The 19,589-nt window shown below is 50.1% G+C and overlaps 9 protein-coding genes across 9 annotated transcripts; 5 read left to right on the top strand and 4 right to left on the bottom strand.

Annotated features, from left to right (window-relative positions):
- Positions 1 to 80: 80 nt before the first annotated feature.
- MIND_00954000 (LigB domain-containing protein) lies at positions 81 to 1,236 on the bottom strand (the record flags this gene model as incomplete). Its single annotated transcript, XM_037366156.1, has 5 exons — positions 81 to 91; positions 132 to 168; positions 222 to 462; positions 510 to 859; positions 907 to 1,236. The coding sequence occupies 5 exons, from the start codon at positions 1,234 to 1,236 to the stop codon at positions 81 to 83; spliced, it is 969 nt and encodes a 322-aa protein (XP_037217568.1).
- MIND_00953900 (uncharacterized protein) lies at positions 1,235 to 4,333 on the top strand (the record flags this gene model as incomplete). The annotated part of the gene is made up of 9 exons (XM_037366155.1): positions 1,235 to 1,338; positions 1,385 to 1,624; positions 1,671 to 1,877; positions 1,926 to 2,439; positions 2,489 to 2,980; positions 3,038 to 3,160; positions 3,210 to 3,327; positions 3,373 to 3,674; positions 3,725 to 4,333. The coding sequence occupies 9 exons, from the start codon at positions 1,235 to 1,237 to the stop codon at positions 4,331 to 4,333; spliced, it is 2,709 nt and encodes a 902-aa protein (XP_037217567.1).
- Positions 4,334 to 4,770: 437 nt separating this feature from the next.
- On the top strand, positions 4,771 to 6,381 carry MIND_00953800 (F-box domain-containing protein; the record flags this gene model as incomplete). The annotated part of the gene is made up of 1 exon (XM_037366154.1): positions 4,771 to 6,381. The coding sequence occupies one exon, from the start codon at positions 4,771 to 4,773 to the stop codon at positions 6,379 to 6,381; it is 1,611 nt and encodes a 536-aa protein (XP_037217566.1).
- Positions 6,382 to 6,741: 360 nt separating this feature from the next.
- MIND_00953700 (uncharacterized protein) lies at positions 6,742 to 8,586 on the top strand (the record flags this gene model as incomplete). Its single annotated transcript, XM_037366153.1, has 5 exons — positions 6,742 to 6,830; positions 6,879 to 6,925; positions 6,976 to 7,117; positions 7,169 to 7,655; positions 7,702 to 8,586. 5 exons carry the CDS (start codon positions 6,742 to 6,744, stop codon positions 8,584 to 8,586), a joined length of 1,650 nt encoding a protein of 549 aa, XP_037217565.1.
- A 13-nt stretch (positions 8,587 to 8,599) lies between these two features.
- MIND_00953600 (Histone-fold-containing protein) lies at positions 8,600 to 9,530 on the bottom strand (the record flags this gene model as incomplete). The annotated part of the gene is made up of 5 exons (XM_037366152.1): positions 8,600 to 9,003; positions 9,053 to 9,171; positions 9,223 to 9,229; positions 9,284 to 9,362; positions 9,411 to 9,530. The coding sequence occupies 5 exons, from the start codon at positions 9,528 to 9,530 to the stop codon at positions 8,600 to 8,602; spliced, it is 729 nt and encodes a 242-aa protein (XP_037217564.1).
- MIND_00953500 (uncharacterized protein) lies at positions 9,463 to 10,177 on the top strand (the record flags this gene model as incomplete). Its single annotated transcript, XM_037366151.1, has 2 exons — positions 9,463 to 9,819; positions 9,872 to 10,177. 2 exons carry the CDS (start codon positions 9,463 to 9,465, stop codon positions 10,175 to 10,177), a joined length of 663 nt encoding a protein of 220 aa, XP_037217563.1.
- Positions 10,178 to 10,837: 660 nt separating this feature from the next.
- Positions 10,838 to 16,186, bottom strand: MIND_00953400 (uncharacterized protein; the record flags this gene model as incomplete). Its single annotated transcript, XM_037366150.1, has 30 exons — positions 10,838 to 10,952; positions 11,005 to 11,129; positions 11,176 to 11,234; positions 11,282 to 11,337; positions 11,389 to 11,504; positions 11,559 to 11,651; positions 11,701 to 11,749; positions 11,800 to 12,075; positions 12,128 to 12,153; positions 12,201 to 12,512; positions 12,559 to 12,599; positions 12,648 to 12,730; positions 12,781 to 12,854; positions 12,903 to 12,931; positions 12,983 to 13,145; positions 13,194 to 13,231; positions 13,280 to 13,307; positions 13,358 to 13,368; positions 13,420 to 13,803; positions 13,859 to 14,037; positions 14,087 to 14,219; positions 14,269 to 14,673; positions 14,721 to 14,804; positions 14,854 to 14,892; positions 14,944 to 15,158; positions 15,210 to 15,393; positions 15,452 to 15,625; positions 15,675 to 15,843; positions 15,890 to 15,962; positions 16,023 to 16,186. The coding sequence occupies 30 exons, from the start codon at positions 16,184 to 16,186 to the stop codon at positions 10,838 to 10,840; spliced, it is 3,897 nt and encodes a 1,298-aa protein (XP_037217562.1).
- A 468-nt stretch (positions 16,187 to 16,654) lies between these two features.
- Positions 16,655 to 17,412, top strand: MIND_00953300 (uncharacterized protein; the record flags this gene model as incomplete). Its single annotated transcript, XM_037366149.1, has 3 exons — positions 16,655 to 16,930; positions 16,983 to 17,266; positions 17,316 to 17,412. The coding sequence occupies 3 exons, from the start codon at positions 16,655 to 16,657 to the stop codon at positions 17,410 to 17,412; spliced, it is 657 nt and encodes a 218-aa protein (XP_037217561.1).
- Positions 17,413 to 17,583: 171 nt separating this feature from the next.
- Positions 17,584 to 19,246, bottom strand: MIND_00953200 (Aminotran-5 domain-containing protein; the record flags this gene model as incomplete). The annotated part of the gene is made up of 9 exons (XM_037366148.1): positions 17,584 to 17,658; positions 17,712 to 17,882; positions 17,938 to 18,080; positions 18,124 to 18,168; positions 18,212 to 18,312; positions 18,359 to 18,417; positions 18,467 to 18,807; positions 18,851 to 19,096; positions 19,150 to 19,246. The coding sequence occupies 9 exons, from the start codon at positions 19,244 to 19,246 to the stop codon at positions 17,584 to 17,586; spliced, it is 1,278 nt and encodes a 425-aa protein (XP_037217560.1).
- Positions 19,247 to 19,589: the final 343 nt, after the last annotated feature.

Genomic DNA, 19,589 nt, shown 5'->3' with positions numbered 1-19,589 from the left:
ACATACTCGAGTAGAACACCTTACACGTTTCTCACGTTTTACTGAAGAAAGATGTTATTTGGGACGGGGACTTGTCAGGGCTAAGCTTCTTCTGAGGGAGGTTTAGAACCGGGATAGCAAAAACCACAAACTTGCCTTGGGACTCGGAGTCGGTTGCAAATGTTGAGCCTTCAAAACGGGAAGTGAGGATCATTGTGTCATCTCTCTCGCGCGCGACGCACTTTCTTTGGCGATGGTGGTCCATCCAGAATCTCAATCTCGTCTTCAGATTCAGAGCCATGCTTCCGCTTTGGAGCTTGCTTTTGCGGCGAAGCAACCCTGACTTGTGATGAGGAAGAAGAAGCCGCTTTTGGCTTTTGCTTCGCAAACATGGCCTGAATACCGTCCTTCCGAGTGGCCACTGGTTCTATAAATGTGGGTGATTCGGTCCCCACCTTGCCCACCTCTGGGGGCACTTGATAACTGAGAGTGGTGAGCGGCTTGCTTATTTCAAGAACTGTAGCGCGAACCAATCCAGAGGGTATTTTGTTGGGCCCAATAGTTTGACAAGATCAGTAGACCATTTCTGCGACGACGTATCGAGCCACACTGCAAGGGCTTCAGGGGTGTGGAGGATGACGGGCTGGCGGTCGTGCAACCACGACATTGCTGAATTTGCTGTAGTTGTCACAACAGTAAAGGTCCAGAGCGGCTCGCTTTGGTCTATAAAGTGATGAGAACGGAGTAGGGAAACGTTATGAGACGCGCCTTGTAGTTGCACGACATCCCACAAACCCGCCATGAGAAGTAGGCGTCCATCTTTAGGCTTAATGAAATGAGGGAGCTTACTTTTCCCTTTGGTGAGCCATTCGTAGTAGCCCTGCCAAAAGATGATGACGAGATACCGGCGGCCTCGGAAAGTTATACCTGGCAAGGAATGGCGCATCGTTTCGCGCCTTTAATGGAACCCCACATGCCACCACCATCCACGAGACTCTCTGCTCGGGCATTCGTCGTGCTGAGACTCTTGTCTTCAAATTTGGCATAATGTGGAACCAAACCCCATTTCATCGTCGATAAGATGACTTCAGAGTTGTTGTGTTCGCGACGTCGCAAAACTGGGACATGAGTGTGTGGTGCAATATTGTATCGCGGGACGAAATTGTCGCGTCGCTCCCATTCTGCAGGGGATGCGTCATGTCCCTCTAGCTGTTCGATTTCTTCTTGCGCGACACGGAGACTAAATCTACCACACATGGGAGTAGGAGGTCAAGGGTATCTAGTCACGTGCCCGCTAAATTTCTTCCTTCACTACTTCAACACTGGCTGCTGCCCGTCAACTGAGGCGCTTCGGCGCTGGTCGGGCTCATCGGAATGTTGAGCTAGAGCTATCGGCTGCTCTCAGTCACTTTTGTCGCCGTCGTTGCTTCTCCACTGAGGCCGAATTGCCAGAAACGGAGACAAAACTTTCAAGTCCAAGTGTTGCCCCGCGTTTCGACTGGCGGCTTCGAGCATCTTCCCGTGATCCTCCACCACAAACACAGCCGTATAAAAAGCGAAAGTTCATCAAGCGAGTAGCTCCTCCACAAGTAATCTTGTCGCCAACAGAACCGTATCATGGCGCATTTCAGTCATACTCGAATCGGTATTGCCTTTTGCAGCATCTTATATGGTCCACTTACTCTTCACAGGTTCCTTGAGATGATCACGCTAGAGCAGAACGAGACTGAAACCATTCTTAAGGAACGGCTTTCTAGTTGGTCACTGAACCGGTTGAGGGAAGAAGGATATTGCATAACAGATCTTTCTGCCTTTTGGTTGGAGGATAACCGATTTAATCGGCCTGTCGCATTATTTCTGCTCGGTGCAGGTGTCTCCTTGCCAGAAAATCGTTTCGAGTGAGTTGCGCCGTTCCCTCTCAGTTTGGTCGTTAAAAATCAGTGAAGGCTCGGCACACAGGTTGTCCTGTCGAGAGACAATCCTCTCAATGAGCTCGAATGTCCCCGTGGCTCCGTCGTCTCCCGGACGGCCAGTCAAATTAGTGTCGCGTTCTGGGAACCGTTCGACGGACTCGATTCCGGCAAGTGGCGGATGGATGTTGGCCACTCCGACATAACCTATGATCGAATGCGGGCAGCTATTACCCACCTCAGCCAAGATGTCATTCAACTCGAGACTGCTGTTATGGAGGAAAATCGACAGCTCATCCTCCATGGCACAGATCTGCGCGACCTCTTACTGCGTAGTTCACATCCAGAAGGCCCACCCTCAGACATTGACGACGTAAGGAATACGTCTGGCGCATTCAAGGACGACCAACGAATTTATAGCTGGGCTCAACGCTATTCAAAATCTTCTCCTCTGGTTATGGATGGCGATCCCCCACTTGATGGGTTGAACAACTCACAGATACGAGCAATTGCCATGATGATTGGTGAACGACTGAGTCTGGTCCAGGGAGTGTGTTCCTTATTGTGCCATTTATTCGTCGGTCTCATATATATTCAAGCCTCCTGGGACAGGGAAAACTAGAACGATCATCGAAGCCATCAAGTTGCTCAAACTCCATTTCGAAGTCCCTCATCCATTACTCGTCTGCACATACACCAATGTTGCGGTGGATAACCTCGTTGAGGGTTTAGCTGCCGCTGGCCTCAAACCCCTGCGAATAGGATTTGCAGGTCAAGTCAGAGACTCCCTTCATCCGCATACAATGGATTTCAAACTCGAACGGCATTCTCTTAAAGCCACTTTCGACACCATCATCAAGAAACAGTCAGAGCAATCAAATTATGTGCGCGAACTCTCTGAAAAAATGTCCGAAATGGAGGAGAAGGTGACCAAGGCTCCAACAGCCAGTGCAATGGACCGCGCCAAGAAAATTTTGGAGAGTATGCGGCTTGACATAGCAGCAAGACAACGTTCGCAGGCGGTTCTCAAGGCCCGAGCGTATGCCTTGCGCATGGAGATGATTCGAGATATTATTGCGCAGTCAGATGTGGTATGTAAAATTCCGCGAAATACCCATTCTCTCTCAAAGAATCTGTCTCTCTCTTAGGTGTGTTCAACCTGCGTGACTTCTGTGTCATACTCACTTAGCGTGGTCGACTTCCCTGTTGTGTTCCTTGACGAAGCTTCCATGTCAACTGAACCCGCCTCGTTGATACCCTTGATGAAAGGTGTAGGTGGATATACATATCTTTTTGGAAGTAATGTGAATCAACTCCTAGTCGCGCCATGTCGCTCTTATTGGCGATCACAAGCAACTACCCCCAATCATCAGTAGCACTGAAGCAAAGGACCTTGGCTTAGGCAAGAGTTTGTTCGAGCGCCTCACCGAGGAAGGAAGTATGTGTCAACAACATCGCCTCTCCTTCTCCTGAATTAACCTAGTTGCGCCAACAATAATGCTCGACACCCAGTATCGAATGCATCCTGGCATCTCTCTCTTCCCTTCTACAGAGTTTTACAACTTTTTGCTGCAAGATGGAACAGTTGATGAAGGTGGAAACGTAACACCAAGTTTAGCGCCGCCCAACTCGGTGCATCTCAAGGAGGATGCAAATGGTCAGCGACCCGCCGTTATATTTCTGGACCACAACGGAAATGAAGCCATACGCGATAAAAGCCGCGTAAACCACAACGAGGCCGGCATCGTCCTGGGGGTTGTTGAAGACCTGCTCTTGAATAATCCTGTGTGTTAACAAACATTTACCCCCACTAAAAAAAACTGAGCGTTTGGCAGAGCCTTACCGGCCGAGATATCGGCATTATCGCACCCTACGCGGCTCAAATTTCACTTATCACCCGCATGCTTAATAATAATCCCAAGTATCGTGCACGCTTTGCGCGTGTCTTGGGCGATCAACGCGCCATGCAGCTTGCCCAGATCGAAGTCAAGACCGTTGATGGCTTTGAAGGACGAGAGAAAGATGTTATCGTCTTCTCGACGGTAAGAAACAATGCGGGCGGCCACATTGGCTTCCTTGCAGATCGACGACGGTTGAATGTCGGCCTTACGCGTGCTAAACGCGGTTTGTTCGTCATTGGCAGTATTAGCACCCTGGGGCGTGGTATCCGCGTGGATTTTGTCTCTAATAAGAAGCCGGTGGTCGTCCAGCCTGGGGAAATCAAGGTCATCCAGGCCAAGGAAGAGAAATTGTTGAAGGCATCTGTATCCAGAAAGGGCCGCGGGAAGGACAGGGAGGGGCGGGATAGTTGGAGGAGGTATGCTGAGTGGCTGATCGCACGAGGGCTAGTGGTTCGGCTTCCCATGAAGATGTTGAGCCCCCTGGCCAGCAAAGGACCGCCGATAATAGACCTGGAGGTCGTATCCGGGAAATCAATATTTTGACACATCTTCCCGCAGAATCCCGCCTCCGACCTCGATCTCTTTGAAAATTCGTCTGACTTATGTAAAAAACTCATTATTATTTCTTTTTTTTTACAAATATAATAAATCGTCCTTCGGGTTCGAGCCCCTCGGCACTTCACCGGCATGCACAGTAATCTTATGTAAGGCAAGAGTGTATCTTCCTCATTGTCAAATCATGCCAACTGAGTTCCCAGATTTCGAAAAATTTCATGTCCAAACTTCGGATCCAGACTGGTTATACAGCTGTCGTCCCAATTTGCCTCCAACTTATTGTCAGTTTTGTCCGAATTTTGCCCCGACCTACTTAGTCGAGAAACTCCCGGGCCAGGTCCCAGCAAGGAGATATGATTACATAACATTTGTCATTTGTTGTGACGTTGGGCGCCGGCGTTCTTTACTTGTCTTCCTCTCGAATAATGACTACAGTCCAAGAACTGGTTGGAACCAATGCTGTCCCCACGGAGAACCAGATACTACTTGTCAAACAATATCTAGTTGCCCCACGGCAAGAAATTCGATCCTTACAAGAAACACTGACTGAACTGCAAGCACGTCTTGTGTCAACTTTAGAGCGACGAAACGAACTAAAGAGCTACATCGACGACCATCTCGCCTTGAGCTCTGCATCTCGCCAACTTCCGGACAATGTGCTTCGTTGCATTTTTCGATACACAATGCCAGTCTCCAGAAACGCGTCGTTTTCGATGGACGAGGGCCCATACCTTCTATGTCGCGTGTCAAAACTCTGGCGCGCGATTGCAATGGAAACTCCGGCTCTTTGGTCCTCAATCCACATCATTATCCCCCCCGGCAACGATTCTTTCGAGCGAGTGCTCCAGACGCTTACCCTTTGGATTGAGCGATCCAGAACCCACCCACTTTCGATTCACTTAGCATATTCAAGGACTGCCTGGCGCGGCCCGTCACTGACACCTGTGCTGTCTCTCCTTGTTGCGCATGCCGCGAGATGGCACAAGGTCCACTTTGTTACCAACTCTGACGACGAGGTCCAAACATTTGATAATTTATCACCCGAGAATGTGCCACTTCTCCAGCACTTCGAGATTTCGCAAGGTCAAGGGCATTTTGGCTTTTCATTTAGTAATCCCGAACCACATACCCAGTCTCTCAATCTCCAATTCCTTCGTACCCCATCTCTCCAACGATTGGTTTATCACGGTGGTTTTGAAACGATTCCACGTATGATGGATGTTTCTTGGGAGACACTAGTCTACCTCCATCTCGGACTCACTGCTACTGGCAACGCACGCATATTCTACTTCCCCTTTGAAATCCTCCGCAGATGCACCAACCTCGAGATATTCAAGCTTGGGCTGAACGGGATCGAGTTCAAATCTCTCCCAGAAAATTCACCTCCAGACTTGACATCGCTTCGGCTGCCATTATTGACTGAGCTCTGGCTATGGATCGACATGGGGCAGGAGAGCGACAAAACGGCAGAACAGCTGTTTGGCAACTGTGACTTTCCGAACCTGGCCAAATTTACACTCCAGACTGGACGAATCTATACCTTGGCATGGCTACCAAAGCTCGGTGCCAGCGCGGGTGGTCTCAAAAGTGTCGACTTAACTATACATGCCGTCATGGGCAAGTCCTTGGAGGATGCATTGCGGGCGATGCCGCAACTCGAAGAGATTAAACTCAGTGGAGAACCTTACGGAGAAATTCCATCTGATGGCAGCTTTGCATGGACTCGGGACGTCAGCGTATTCGATGCTCTTGCCTCGCCTGACTTTTGCCCGAATCTGCAGAAAATCGAGCTTTGCGGCATTTACCAAGTGTCGAATGCGCAGATACTTACCATCGCGCGCCGTTCACGCAATGGCACACTGCGGGACTTCCGGTGCCATATCGAGCGGCCAAAAACCATGGATTTCCGGGAGGAGCTGCGGGAAGAACTCGCAGGTGGACTCAAGCTGACCATCCTGGTTAATAAAGAGGCCAATTTGATGATTTATACAGCGCTTGAGAGGACGGAGCGTGCACCGCCTTCCCCCCGAGAGTAATTACATAAATAAGGTCCTCAAAATATTTGCTATATTACCATAGTAGCATCTATTCTGCACTATGACATTTGAAAATGTCATGTGCAGTACAGTATATCCTAAAATTTCCTTTTGGGGGAGTTGGCGTTGAATCGACAGGTCTGTCACATGATGACGACGAAATCTTGTCACAGTCATCCACTTACCAGATTCTCAATCGCTGGTTGAACATTCACTTCGCGAGGTTTCCTGAACTTATGGACATTGTCCGAGCAAGACATGTATCCCAGGAACATATCAGGCACCCTGCACCGCATCATTTCGACTTTTTAGGATGCAATTTAATGGGCCTCCTGTCAGTCGCCACTTTTCCTCTCACCCATGACTGCACAACAACAACACTCGGACGCGGAGGATAATTTGAGAGCAAGCCTACCGACCTTCCATCGGAAGCTGAGTCCCAATGAACTGTGAGTTCGTTCCCTTTCCATGCAATACGTTCGTAAATGCTCGACCAGCTCGTACTTCCTTCCGGGCAGAGTTAACGGAACCAATGAGATGTTTCGTATGCCGAATGACTTTTTATCGTTTCCCGTTTTCCTGACATTCCCCTAGTCTTCTCTACGGTCCACATACCCCCAGCACTTGTGACGCCGTTGAGGGTGCAGATAGCTTGGGCCATTGTTCGCCTTCGGCATGTACTCATGGCTAGTCGCGTCCAAATGAGCGTTGGGCGCTATGACGATGCGCAATTCGTGTGCGTGTGCAATATTTCCCGTATTAATATATTACTGAATGACCCATATAGCTATACTCCACCGGCCAGTCCCCGCGAGGCTCTCCTGCAAGCCAGTTCTTCGGTCGGGAGGTACAACAACGTGTCCGAAACTAAAATCACGGACGAGTTCCTCAATGGACCTCCACGACTTTCCTTCGACGCGCTCTCTCGGTTGGACGTTTTTCAGCAGAAACAGATATCGGAAGACCTTACCGCCTTCACGTTTTTCTTCATGGTGCACCATATGATTAACGATGCGCGCGGGGTTTACAAGACTCTGGATGTCGTCCTTGAACTTGTGGCGGGGGTTGTTGGGCCTGGTAGCTCCCGGCCAAGGACAGACGAGGAGTTGCTTGACGAGCTCAACGCGGAATGGGTCAAACGATGGGAGCATAGCATGCTCGGCTTGGATGTGTTCCCGAAATCTACGGAGGACAGGGTTTTGCCCCGTCCTCGCACCAAGCTGCAGCGAGCTGCTGACAGAGTCGACTACGACAACTTGCAGCGCCGATTCATCGTGAGCTTCCCTACTCATTGTTCTTTCTCTTCTTACCATCGAATAGGGCGGCCACTCGTTCAAGCGCGCCAAAAATCCCACGCGCACGCGTCTCGTCCAGATCGTCTTCGACGCCGATCAGACCCAAAAAATAATCAAGAAATGCAAGTCCCAAGGCGTCACTACGGGGAACATCATGTTCGGCCTGATAAACGTTGCCTGGCTGCGTTTCGCTGCCCGTCATCCCCGCTTTGTTGACGCTCATCCCCAACTCCCGATGCTCCTCTACACGGCCATCAGCCTGCGGGAATATCTCCAGCCGGTCTCTGGACCGGACTCACACGTGTCGCTCGCATTGGGGTACCACAATGTGGTGCTCCCAACCGTCGTACCCACAGAGCGCTCATTAAAAGCGGTGTTTTGGACACGGAGCAGAGAGGCCCAGCGGCAAATGCGGAGTTATGTCCGCAGTCCGTTGCTGTTGAGCCGTTCCTTAGTCATTAGTGAGGAGCGTGGGCGTCGTGCTAAAGCTTGGGCACGAATAGACGACACAGCGGCTGGTTTAATACCAGCAGCGCCCCCAATCAACAATCAAACCACACCACCATCACAAACAAACTCGACTCCTTCAATAGCCCTTATGGGTGTTTCCCAAGCTGGCAAAATCAGCGATGTCTACCGCACGCATCTCTACCCGAGCGCCAAACTCGTCGACGCCTTTGGTGGCCCCAGACGCGGTCCTGGCGCGGGTGTGCTGCTGGTCACCGACACGTTCTTCGGGCGATTCGGGATCACGTGTTTCTGGGATGGAGGGGCGTTTGAGCGCGGGGTATTTGAGGAGTTTCTCGCAGAGGTTATAACGGGAATGCAAGAGTTTGTGGTGGAGGATAAGGGTCGGCCAGTGCAGGTCATAGACAGATGTGGGGGAAGCAGCTTACGAGCCAAATTATAATACTATCATTGATTCATTCTTCCATCGGTGTGTCTTCAAGACCACGCGCATCGCTTTGGAGGTCTTGCGCGTCGCGGGCAACAGTATCGACAAGCTCTTCCGGCTCTTCTTCATCCTCATCAGATACCTCATCACCTTCACCTTCTTCCTCCTCGATATCTTGCCCGCCGTTATCTTCGTCATCAATCTCCATTTCTCCAGCAACAGACCTGGAGGATATCGAGTCACCACCAAGCGGGGTACTTATGCTGCTCGCTCCGTTTCGCGCTGGAAGCACGATGACCGCGCGTTCCTTTCCTTTGATGCTAATGGTCGGCGCTGGCGTGGATGCTGAGGATTCAGAGGCCGGCCCTTTGCCTTTGGAAATACTAGCGGCCGCTTTCTTATTCTTGTCAGCCTTTCCCAGCTCTCGGTAGACTTGTAGTGAAGTCAGATTATGAGATAGAAAATACAACGGGCCACGCACGTTGCAGCTCATCCTGCAGTTGGTCGACTAAATCACCGAACTCGATCGTCTCGAGCGCTTTCAGCACGTCAGACGCAGAAATGCTCTTGTGTTGTTTGGACAGGGCCACATCGTGTGCGCTGGCAGAGAATGACGCGTCAGAAGAGACTTCAGGGGGATTGCTGACTCACGTAGCTGCTACAAATTCGCGACGCGTCAAGCAAACTCAAAACGCGACAAAGAAAAACATACCCAGGTAGTTGATGAACACGGTGGACCCCTTTACGAGCGAGAGCACAGTCTCCTTCTGCATTTTGATGCTGTCTGGGAGCTAGCGGCGATTACTGGTGCGTCGAAGAAAGAAATGTTGACCACATACCACGGACTTGGCGATGCGGGTGACGATGGATTTCGGGAGCTCGTAGTTCTCTATGCCGTCTGAGATGAGGTCCTGCTGCGCCTGGGCAGAGATGGAACCCCCGGCGTCTTTGCGGGGCATGATAGTTGGAGGAGAAAATGTCGCTGTGACGGTGACATTTGTGAAGATTCTTTCGACCAATCTACAACAACAGAAAAAGCTATTATTTCTCACAACGACCCTTCCAGCTACAAGCCAACCAACCCAAAATCATCTCCACCGAACCGCGATAGAGAGTATTTCCAGAGATGCAGTTGAGGTCCGTGAATTCCAGGGCATGTGCCGTTCCCTACTCGTATCTAGGAATTCGAAGAAAACCGAGTACTTGGCAGTCTATTGTCATTGGTCAATATATTCCCAGAGAAAAAAAGTAAAGTACCGCACATCTTTCCCAGCTCCCTCCAATCGTCCATCATCCTCAGACACTTCAGCGCCTTGCCATCGATCCGTCTTTGCCGCTCGTCCTCGTTGGGACGCTGTGCGATACGCTCTATTTGCGGGCGCGCCTGCTCAACGAATGCAGGCGGGAGTCTGGCAAACATCCAGTCCAAAAGCGGGTCCGTCCACCGCGCATCCACCTCCTCCTCGGCCAATTCGGCCCGGAGTGCATATATTACCAGCTCGGGGAAGCGCAACAGCTCTATTTCGCACCAGGGAGAGACAGGAAAAGCGGTGTAACGGGCCCAACGAAGAAGGCTGGGGATCAAGGGCTGCATGCTATGTGGTGAAGAAGAGGGAATTAGCTGCAGGCTGCGGACAGCGAGCCAGTCGTCTCCCGATTCGGGTGACCATGCCTGACGCGCTTTTATGCGGCGTAGGAAGTGCGTTATTTCCGACGCCCGCTCAGGGAGATGTGCTGTTTGCTCGACCTTGGTTGGTGCAGTCTGGAGGCGCTTGAGGGCTGGGAGGAGAACTTCAATATGTGAAGGGGGGAGAGACGGTATAATTCCCCGCCAACCAAATAGAGCGAGAACACTCCGTGTTGCAGGTCGTTTGGTGGTTGGGCCCAGCGCTTCAGAGACAGCGCCAACAAGCGGATCGTCAAGTGTTGGTAGACAGCCACTGACTCTCTCCACAACAAGTTCTTTGATTACACCATGCGATGGGTGAACAGGTATCACTCTATTAGCAGAAGCCTGAAGCGTCCGAAGAAGTGAGGGCAGTTGGCTAGCTAATTCTCCGATGGACATAGAAAGCAAGAGCTCTACTCCATTGTCAACATCAAATAGCGGAGGAGCAGACATGGTGGCTTTGCAACAGCCACGCCGTGTCACCAGTTGAGAGCTCTCCAGATGAAGTCCATCGGAATGCAGGTCACATCGTGACCTGCTATGTAAGTAATTTCAGTGTTTTTTTTGGTGAGTGGGGTATTTATCAGTCATTGGGTATCATCGTGTCGCCTCCAGTCCCTGCAGCCTCACAAAGCTCGCATAATCCCCGTTCATTTGAAGCAGCTCATCGTGGGTTCCACACTCTGTGACTGTGCCGTCTTTTAGGAAATAGCTAACAGAGAATAAGCGATATAGGCAGGAAACGTGGTAGGTTCAGAGCGCACATTCTGTCCGCATTTTGAATGGTCGACAAACGATGTGCGATGGCTATGGTTGTACGGCCGGCAGCGGCATTGTCTAGGGCTGATTGCACGACTTGCTCCGAGGTCGAGTCAAGGGCAGAAGTAGCCTGGGGAAAGTCAGGACTCGTATCGAATAACGGAGCTTTTTTTCACCTCGTCCAGGAGTAATACTCTTGGATTCCGCATCAGTGCTCGGGCGATGGCAATCCGTTCTATATATATTCAGCAACGAGAGAGTTTGGGAGAACGTTCCACTAACGTTTCTGGCCTCCACTCAGTTGTGATCCCTTTCCACCAACTTCTGTTTCAAACCCTCTACATTATCAGATAAGCAGACAATCATCCACCAATGGGTGTGGAATTTACTGCGGCAATCCCAAAATGAACTCGAGGATGTTCGCATCCGCGCAAGCTTTCTCAAGCTCCGACTGAGTGACTTCTTCTGCTGGCTTCAAGGCTCCAAGGAGAATATTAAACTTGATCTATGAGATGCATATCAGCATTTGCGAGCCATGATATTGGCGGGTAAGTATTACCGTTCCAGCATAAAGGGTTGGCTCCTGAGAAACAAGGGCCAGTTGACTCCGATAAGATTGGACATCGAGCTCATCGATGGCAGCTCCGTCGAGCTCAACATAATATTAATAGTTGGCAACACAAGCTGAACAATAGCTTTACCGTAATGGTCCCATTATGAACATCGTAAAACCGTTCAATGAGTTGAATGCTGAGAAGAAGAAGATCAACAAGCGTCATTAGTTGATAATAACCACATACATCGTACTCTTTCCACAACCGCTCGCTCCGACCAGTGCGACATACTCGCCGGGTCTTGCTTCGAGAGACAGGCCACGCAAGACAGGTTCTTCCAGCCGGGTTGGGTAATTGAAGTGCACATCGTCAAATCGCACATGTCCGCTCGGTTTCTCGGAGCTCTTGGTGTCCTTATTGGCACCAGGGGGCGGGGTCCCAGAACCAGACGAAATCAGCTGAAAAATCGCCGACCCAGCCGTTTTGGCTGCTGAGAAGTCCGGCACAAAGGAGAAGACATTGCTATCATAAAGATATAAATCAGAAAAAGCAGCAAAAAGTTAGGGATGTATACCTCGCATTCATGCTCCCGAATATAGTCTAAAAATGCTTGGTCAGCTGCATCGTGGCTACAAGGGACAACGAACCGCTTCTAAGGTAATGAAAAATCCCAATGTCGAGCATTCTTGTTTACTGACGAGCACACTGCCGTAATAAAAAGCGAGCGCAATGACCCAAAACGAAAGGGTCTGTGAGAAGGCAAACAATGCGGCACTCCATACGGCTGTTCGTTTCGCAGTTCTAAGTGGTTCGACCAAGCTTGTGCTGTACCGCGCCACGAAAGTCTCCTCAGCAGTTAGCGCCGCGACGGTTCGGTAGGCGCTGGCAGCTTCACATGCAATTTGGGCAGTTTTGAGATGTGCAAGTCGATTGACCTCGTCTTTCTGGATGACCACTCGCTATGGAATGCTTAAGATAAAACACTGCTGTATCTTCGAATCTTACCAAACGGATGTAACCAGTCAGGAACAAGAAAGGGGCACAAGCTAGGCTGTGAGCTATGGTGGAGCACACAGTTGGTGAGGCTGGCTCACCAATACAAACAAGTCCAAGTTTCCAGACAAAGATCAGCCCGATTACCCAACCGATTGCAAGAGAGGCGAAACATTCAATGACCCTGGTATGCAATCAGCACAGAGCACAAAATTCTTGATGGCCAGGACGTACGAGCCAAGTGTCATGCCCATCAGACCTTTGACTTTTTGCGTGTAATCGCTCAAATTTGCAGTTAACGCGCCAGTCTAGAGTAAGCGTTAAATAATGTGGCCGCTAACACATTTGAAGCGGACATTGTTCTCTTGTTTGTCAAAAAACTCGACTATACATGTAATGTCAGGTGACCATTGCATTGTGGGGCGCAAAATGTTACCTTTCTGTCCGAGGACGGCTCGAAACAGAACAGAACGCAATTTGGCGGTGAATTCGGCAGCGCCAGAAGCGAATAAATAGTTTTGCATGGCTATCACGATAGACGAGCCGATCGCCACAATGAACATATAAAGCGCTGTGCGGTTGCCTAAATGTCGGCGTATCTGCGAGCTGATGAATTTGATGGCACAACGACAAAATATAAAGCCTACGTGAGGGTCCGGGTCCGAGAAAGCAACGATTCCCTTAGCTTTAAGAAAGTGTCAGGATAAACCACAGGCAACATATGCAAACGGACAATAGACAATTCCGAAGGATGGGTAGACCTGCAAAAAATTCAGATGTTGAGGATGACAATGCTGAAGTTGAAGAATACCAATGCGTTCACTGAGAATAGCTCTTAGCTTATAGTTCCCAAACATTACAAAAAGTACCCACACAATGCGAAAACAGCACCAATCATGTACGTTCGCCAGGACTCGCGGTTCATAACCATCAAACGTCGCCAAACATCCACAATGCTCATTTGAGTGGTGCTCTCCTTGAGTGCATCAACGGAAATGCTCTCTCGCGAAATTTTGTCAGTTTCTTGTATGAGGCTATCGGCTTGATCATCTTGAGATTTTTCGGATGTAGGAAGAGCAGTCGAATGAGGATCGCGCAGGGTTTGAGCGGCCACGAGTTGCGCATAAGTACTTGTCGGAATCGCAAGCAGTTCATCGTGTGTGCCTTCTTCGAGAACGTGACCGTTACCCATGACGTATATCTTGTCAGCCCGGCGAATCGTGCTCAGACGATGAGCGATAGTGATGGTTGTCCTTCCTAGCGTGTGAAGTAAGTTGGAGAATTCAGGTCGAAGCAAGACTATTGATCTCACCAGCACTTGCATTATCCAATGCCCTTTGCACCACACCTTCACTTTGTCCATCCAACGCACTAGTCGCTTCATCCAGCAGCAAAATCCGTGGGTTCTTAACAATGGCACGAGCGATAGCAATACGTTGTTTTTGACCCCCTGATAGCAAGAAACCTCGTTCACCAACTAGGGTGTTATATCTATTACGGAATGTCAGGCTCGTCTCAGATGTGTACAAGCGAATCGCACCCCAATGGAAGTTTTCGAATAAACCCATCCGCATTAGCAACGAGACAGGCCTGTTTGATGCGGGCTTGTTTTTCACTCTCGGGAAGTTTCTCGAAGGGAGAGTTGACCAGCCCATACGCTATGTTCTCGCTTACTATCATTATTCGTCAGGATTATTAACGAGTATAAGCTAAGGCACATACCTGTTGCATTGAACAAAGTGGGCTCTTGCGCAACATAGCCGATCTGAGAGCGCAGCCACCCAACATTGAGGTCGCGAATATCAACAGCGTCTAGTTTTACGCTTCCAGCTCCCGCTTCGAGATCGTAAAATCGTTCAATGAGGGCTAAAACAGTGCTCTTTCCAGAGCCGCTAGCGCCGACAAGTGCTGTTGTTACGCCTTGGCCAAACGAAAGCGAGACACCGTTCAGGACATGGATATCCTTCCTGGAAGGGTAGGAAAATCGAACATTGCTGAGTAATAATGTGGGCGTTGCAGGAGATGGACTAGCAGATTTGAGGCCAAGGGTAGAAGAGCTGTCGATTAAGGGAACCCGATCGATAGTGTCGAAGAGTTTAGCAGCAGCTCCCATGGCCAGCAGGATTGCTATGGGCGCATTTAGTTGACAGAAAGAGATGAAAACGTTGACGTACGTTGGACCACGGTCCCAAGAACAACCAAAGAAAATGTCCCCGTCAAGATTGACATGAACACAGTGATGATCGTGCCGGCGTCGCCTTGGAGAGGTAAGAAAACATGCATACGATGGAGGAGAAAAAAATGCACCTTGGCCCTTATTGACGAGAGTAACACCGTATGAGAAGGCTGCAACGATGTTCAATATTTATCAAGTGTGTTAATTACTCGAACACGTACCCAAACCATACGATGCGAAGACTGAGAAATAAAATCCTGCCATCCCCAAGCCTGTAGCCATCGAGTTCTTGACATCAACTACACGAGCCTTTCCGATGAATGCATCATAGATCTTGGCCAGAACCTCTTGTGAGCCGAAGGCATGCGCTGTGCGGATCGAAGATATTGTTTCTTCAGCCAGAGTGCCGCTGTCGGCGACATGCTTCAAGGATTGCCTACCGTACAGTCAGATCTGTAAGCAGCAGAGAACTATAATGGAGACACACTCAGTGTACTTCTGCGCGAACTTGCCCATCAGCGCGCCAATAAGTATCATGAACGGAAACATGGTCATCAGGACCAGTGCCATTCGCCAGGAGTGAGCAAAAGCGATGACGAAGCCAGATATGAACTGTGCGACAGAAAAGACACATAGTGGAACCTTTTCCGATATGCCTTGCTGAACAAGATCTAGTCAACGTTCAATCAATCATAAACAAGTTCTGGACAGCAGTAAATTTGGACACACGAATGTCGCCTTGAATGCGGGTGACAACTTCCCCTGCGCCAACCTCATCAAAGAATGTGGGGTCTTGTCGAAGGACGGCCTGAAGATAGCGTTCTCGAATGCGTTTCCCGCTCAATTCAGACGTCACTATCCAAGCATGCATATAGATGTGGGTTGTAAAAAAGACAGCGATTCCTTGGCAGTTCAGACCATATTGACATGGATTATATGGCCCTTGACTCACCAACAACGGTCAACCAAGTTGCGTTCCTCCCCGCGGAGTGTCGAAAATGCGCTGCAGCTGCTGGTAGCTCAGCCGTCGCCTCAACAGAGCCCGCCCGTGATTGCGCAAGTGTCAGCGTAAAAGTCACGAAATCTGCAGTAAGATTGCCAAAGAAAACACTGAGTAGAGGCTAAAATACGCGTTGGTCGACGCTGAGATGAACTCTCAACACTTACTGTGACCGCCCCACCAGCACCAGCCGCCACCAATCCGAGGATATTGAAGAAAATTTCCATCCGCGTAGCAAATCTAGAGTCAAATCACATTGGTACATGATTCCTGTGAACAGTGAAAACTTGAAGTACACACCGAAAAAGCGCGAAGAATGAGACGGGAGGAATCTTAGGTTCTTCTTTTTCCTTTTCTGTTCCTTTGCTCTCAGCATCGGGCGGAGTAACACGGCGACGAAAAAATCGAGTGTGCCTGGGTTCTGACTTTCCAGTCTGCACCGAGTCAGACTGAGGATCCGTCATTGCACCGACAATCTATCTACTCGAGATTCAGCAACTTGTTATATAGACGCGCTGCGGCGCAGGATCACTGACGTGGACCTTGCGTGGACCAATAATGCCGAAGTCGGAGGGAGATTGCGAATCCGTCCGAGTTGACTCGAGTTCAGCTTGCCATGGAAGAAGGTTTGTGCCTAATATTGATGGTTGCCGTTACAGTCGATGACTCGATGAGTTCTCGGTTGACCACCAGGTACAAGCCACCAAGGTAAAAAGAGACTACATCTGGCGTGGAAACACATCTGCTAGTAAACTCAATGAAGCCATCCAAGCATTCAAGCTCCAGCAACATTCACCTTGACAGCCAGGTGTCCTTTCGGTGTCCTTCAAGGCATCAAACAAGCCTGAGCGCTCAAAATAAGCGCGACGCAATTCACATCTGGCAGCACCCCTCAAGTTCAGGCGTGCTCCCTATCTCAACCCCTTCAGCCAATGCACACATCGTCTGCACCCCCAGCCTACCATTCGATGCCGTCGTCTGCTCCGTCAGCAACAAAAAAGCACGACAAATACTACTACGAGGACGGAAACCTGGTCCTCCAGGCAGGTGACACCCTTTTCCCGTGTCTGGGACGGCACGATTCGCCGTCACGCCACCGCTTTCCCTCTGCCCAACGCCGAAAAGCCCACATCCGACGAGAACCCGCTTGTTCTAGAGGACGTTCCGAGTGCCGATTTCGAACGACTATTGTGGATCCTCTATCCACCGTGCGTCATTTCCAGCTGTTTTCCCTAGTACAACCCTCAGAGTACTTAATAGTGTCCTGGGCCAATGCCTTGCCTCGACCTCTGCCGACTGGACTGCCATTCTCGCATTGGCCACGAAGTATTCACTATCCGATGTCCGGGACTTGGCGATCCGGGAACTTGGCAAAGCTTTCGCTTGACCCTGTGGAGAAAAATCGCATTGCAGCAAACGTATACCATCGACAGGAAGTGGGCCGGTGACGCGTTCATTGCACTCTGTACCCGTGCGCCGGCGTTGGAAATCGAAGAGGGCAAGAAACTTGGAATTGAGATGACTGTTCAGGTTGCTGGTGCTCGGTATGCATATGTTCCTTGTGAGTGTTTTATTATATTGACATGGATGCAGAGAAAAACTCGACAAATGGGGTAGAAAGAAGCCAGAGGAGGTCAAGAAAGTGGTGGCGGAAGTTTGGGGGATTACTGTAGAAACACCAGCAGCTTGAGGTCAAGCAGCGGCCGAACAAATGACCGATACGAGTTTCAAGCAGCTGGACATCCCAATAACGCTCTCGGAGGATTTTACACGGTAGTATTACATCATGTTGGGCAACTTGTAAAATTAGGCTGGCATCCGACTGCAGAATACCAGGCAGCAAACCAAATTCCTATTGGCCTTATGCCTGGAACTCGTGCGTGATTTCCAGGCAAACTTCCTTGAGGACAGAGGCAAGAACTTCAAAATCCTCCAGCTATTGCAACCCTTGTCAATGGACACTGGATGAGATAGCAACAGACTCCTAACCTGCGTCCATATCTGCGCGCTACACCGAACCCACCATGCAGCATTGTGATAGTACACCCCCGCGCTCACTCTGGTTTTGCGACTCGTGGGTAAGAGCATCTTTTGGTTAAACGCGTCGCCGATGGCGGCCGATGGTTGGATGGTCGGCGGAAGTGGGATTTGGACATTAGCCTATTCCTCAGCGAGTCAAAAATCCGGAAGGAAGGAAAAGAAATGCCCCACATACCATGTTGAGGGTGAATTCGCCACTCTGGTCCATTACTCGCGTGCCCAGCAGGGCAGCAAGGTGTGCTCCGCCTTGCAGTGCCATATCGCGACAATATTTGCTGATCTTGGCTTCACCACCGAGCCATTGACGAAACTCCAGAGCTATGCACCTTAGGATAAATAGCGTTATGAGCGAGCAACGTACCTGGCTTGATACTAAGCGGCGGGACAAAGTCAATTGTTCCATTCCCTTCCGGTTGTTAATCAAAACCGAAGGAAAATGGGAAACTTACAATTATATTGTTCGACAAAGCTCTCTCCAGGATAAGAACGTGCTGGAGGGGAGATGTACACTTTGGACGTTGGGAAGGAGGACCTAACAATCCCTTGGTTTCTATCACTTGTTAATTTTGATTGGCTGAGACGAAGGGAGATCATACCGTTCCGCGACGAACATAACGGCGCATCCGCGTTTGGCAAACAGCCATTTATGACAGTTCTGAATGTTGTTCAAGTTTTGCCGCTAGACAAGGGCACAAGAGGTCTACCGAGACCCAAAAGTCGGGATCAGCATCTCCGAGGTTGATATCTGGCTCCTGGCCAATGGAATGCGCGCCATCTATAACACTGTAGACTCCCTCGTCTTTACAGAGCTTCACCAGCGCTTGCCAAGGCATGAGTGCGCCCGGAACGGAGGTAACGGAATCAATGATTGCGACGATTTTTTGGCCGCTATGTCGGGGAATTGCACGAAGATGAGCTTGATACCTCGCGATGATATCAGCATGGGACGTCGGCCATTGAATAACGAGTTGTGAGATCGCTGGATGGGCCGGTCCGTCACCGAGAAAACGCGCAAGAGCTGACATGGCGTCGTAGGTCGTATTACCTGACAAATTCTCAAAAACAAAAGTCATGGAGGCTGAACATACAAGTGACGATAACATCCCCAGCATTCCAATCGAAAGAGCGCATGATTGTGTTGATGCCATGACTGGTGTTGCGCACAAGAACTACTTCGTTGGTCTTGGTATGGAGGAATTTGGCGATTAATTCGCGGCATTCGGTGATGAGTGCAGTCTGGTGGATGCGGACAAATAGATCAGGGTTGGATTCAACGCGCATAGTGAGTTCATTGCAAGCCGCAAGCACCGGGAGGGGAAGGGAACCATACGAGCCTACAGTATTCAACGCGGTAAGACGACCCATCTGACGAAGCAAAAGAACAGACCGTGGTTGAGATTCACGTAATTCGGGTCGAAGGCAAAATACTTTAGCATCTCATGCCCAAACGGCGGCGGAGGAAGGCTATAGTCAAGCTGGGTCATGGTTTATCGGAGAGGATAACCGTTGACGGCATTCTCACGAGTCCCAATCACAAATATCGCATTCATGCACAGTACTCTACAATTACACAACAAATGTGAAGCTAGCCATCCGTGGGGTTTAGGGTTAGGCTGCCCATAAACCAAAAAAGCAAGACCACCACGTAGGGAACTGGAAAAGATTGGGGCGGTGGACACGTGCGGCTTTCCGTTGTGGAGGACACGCGTGATCCAAGAATCCGAATCATGAGGGGATCTCGCCGCCGGACAAGTGAGGGGCTCGATGTTGGCCCGCCCTCAAAAACTGCCATACGCAACGCACAGACCACCAATGGTCGCGCACGGA

The sequence above is a fragment of the Mycena indigotica genome, assembly GCF_014461135.1.
Source record: "Mycena indigotica strain 171206Taipei chromosome Unknown Mind.scaff0008, whole genome shotgun sequence".
Taxonomy (NCBI): domain Eukaryota; kingdom Fungi; phylum Basidiomycota; class Agaricomycetes; order Agaricales; family Mycenaceae; genus Mycena; species Mycena indigotica.
The sequence above is the reverse complement of the archived record's forward strand: the minus strand, read 5'-3'. Positions and strand labels throughout refer to the sequence as shown.